At 37.6% G+C, this 2,383-nt stretch overlaps 1 protein-coding gene across 1 annotated transcript in view; it reads left to right on the forward strand.

Annotated features, from left to right (window-relative positions):
• The first annotated feature begins 270 nt into the window (after positions 1-270).
• Positions 271-2,383, forward strand: part of LOC107103786 (mucin-2-like) — a 17,215-nt gene continuing 15,102 nt past the window's right edge. The window contains exons 1-6 of the mRNA XM_015403611.1: positions 271-346; positions 476-731; positions 829-943; positions 1,698-1,788; positions 1,860-1,993; positions 2,080-2,296. Coding sequence (XP_015259097.1) covers positions 271-346; positions 476-731; positions 829-943; positions 1,698-1,788; positions 1,860-1,993; positions 2,080-2,296 — 889 coding nt within the window. The remainder of the gene's footprint in view (positions 347-475; positions 732-828; positions 944-1,697; positions 1,789-1,859; positions 1,994-2,079; positions 2,297-2,383) is intronic.

Raw genomic sequence — 2,383 nt, forward strand, 5'->3', positions numbered from 1 at the left:
CAGACTCCTTGCTTGTTCTTAGACTCACAGCTGAGGGTCAATTAAAAGACATGAGGAGGATGTTAGAATGATTTATATTGGACTTATATTGCTATTGCAAAGCGTCAGACAATTCTACAGCAAATGTTTGCCGTGTCAATGGCAATAAAATCTCATGTCCAATTTGGTTGGAGGGTGTGAGCAAAGAAATGTGCAATCTCCATATATATGGCAGCTCGACACTGATGGAACATTTCTAGTGCTGGACACTGTCGGCCTACAGCGGCAATCATGCGGTGGAGATTTGGGTTGTGGAGTTTCCTAACCTTAGCAGTCATCAGTTTCCCCGACATCCAAGCCAGACTGGGTAAGACAAAAAATTAGATTAATAAATATAGTTTTCTTTACAGTTAGGTATTTACTGTTTGATGTATTTGTTTCTATCATCTGCTGTACAGAGACTTTCCTAAAATCTCTACATAAATCCTTTTTTTAGTTCGCAACCATGTCAGCAGCATCTGCAGCACATGGGGCAGAGAGCACTTCAAGACTTTTGATGGTGATGTTTACCAGTTTCCTGGCATGTGTGAGTACAACCTGGTCTCTGACTGCTACCAGTCCTATCAGGAGTTTGCGGTGCACATAAAGAGGACAGAAAACGATGGTAACCCTACAATTAGTTACTTGGCGATCACCATCAATGAAGTCTTGTTCCACCTCAGTAAGAGCTGGATATCTGTCAACTATGAGCAGTAAGTAAAAAGTCTAAAGTTGAGAGATAAACGGCGCTTTTTCACTATCACACACAAACTAAACAACAATGTATTATTTGTTTTTTTCTTTTGTCAGAGTTCATCTACCTTATTACAAGGGAGGGGTTCAAGTGGAAAATAACGCTGCTTACATCAAACTTCAGGCCAAAGTGGGGATCACTGTCATGTGGAATGGAGATGATGCAGTGATGGTAAAAACCTGCAAACCTTTGGAACATATTTATGATATTTATGATATATGCTGAAGTTAACTGCTTTCTGATAGATGTTAAAAAGCTTTGATGACTATAAACTGGATAGTCTTTAACATGAAGGTAAATTTATGGTTTCTTAAGAAAGACAACATTATGTTAGGCCTCTACACTGGAAAAAAATCGAAGTCTAGATAGGTCATTTTTTCTTTAAATAAGTGCATTTGTTCTTGAATTGAGGAGGTAAAAGAGACATTTTGCCAATGGGAGAAGACAATTTACTTTTAAAATAAGAAAAAATAATTATATTGTCTTATTTCAAGTGCATATTATCTAATTGTCTTATTTTAAGAGTAAAAATACTCATTCCATTGGCAAACTATCTAATTTACCTACTTAAAGTAAGGATAAATGCATTTAATTTGAGAAATTCTTACTTATTTCTAGATCATTTTTGCAGTGTATGAACTTAGTTTAGATTTTGTCCTGTCTGGCAATGTGGTAAAAAGAATAATTTTCTTGATGCCAAAAAGAGCCCAACAGATTTTGTTATCTCCATAGCGCTCTGCTTAATTTATGCATATAAATATCTTTATTATTGTAGTGACTACATGTACAAAACTAAAATTCAAAAATCAAAAAACGTATTAATGAAGTTGATCGAAGCAAAAGGTGAAATCAACTCAAATAGTCGCCTGATGCACTGTGGATTCTGTTAAATTTAGTTTTAAGAACTTTATTTGATCTATTTTAGGTGGAAATTGATGGCGACTTTGCAAACAAAACTTGCGGTCTTTGTGGAGATTTCAATGGTGTTCCAGTTTACAACGAGTTCATCCATAGCGGTAAGTTTAAGGTTATTTAGTATGATTCTTTTAGAATCTGGGTTATGAAGCTCTGATCATGTCACACACAGGCCGAAAAATCAGCCCCATCGAATTTGGCAATAAACACAAAGCCCACCTCCCCAACGATGACTGTGACGACCCCTATGAGGAGGAGGATGAGCTGCTGGAGGCTGTGGCTCTCCCAGATTCCTGCAAAGAAGTTGTGAGTTTATGATCCAGTTAATGTGCTGTTAAAAATACACAACCACGTGCTAACCTCCAGACTGTTCATCTGTTTGTCCTTTACAGCAAACAATCTGTGAACAAATGTTTCTGTCAGACTCGTGGAGTTCATGCGCTAAACTCATTAACCCCGAAGTTTACATCCAGGCATGTGTGAAGGACATGTGTGGCTGTAGTAACAGTACCAATGACTACTGCATCTGCAGCACACTGTCGGAGTTTTCTCGCCAGTGTTCCCATGCAGGAGGACAGCCCCCCAACTGGAGGACACCTCAGTTCTGTGGTAAATACTTTGAATTTGTTGTATACTTTGAACGACTGTCCCACACTGTTCTGTGGCTAAATTCTAATAATAATAATAATAATAATA

This window comes from Cyprinodon variegatus, unplaced genomic scaffold, assembly GCF_000732505.1.
Source record: "Cyprinodon variegatus isolate N-32 unplaced genomic scaffold, C_variegatus-1.0 Scaffold1528, whole genome shotgun sequence".
Taxonomy (NCBI): Eukaryota; Metazoa; Chordata; class Actinopteri; order Cyprinodontiformes; family Cyprinodontidae; genus Cyprinodon; species Cyprinodon variegatus.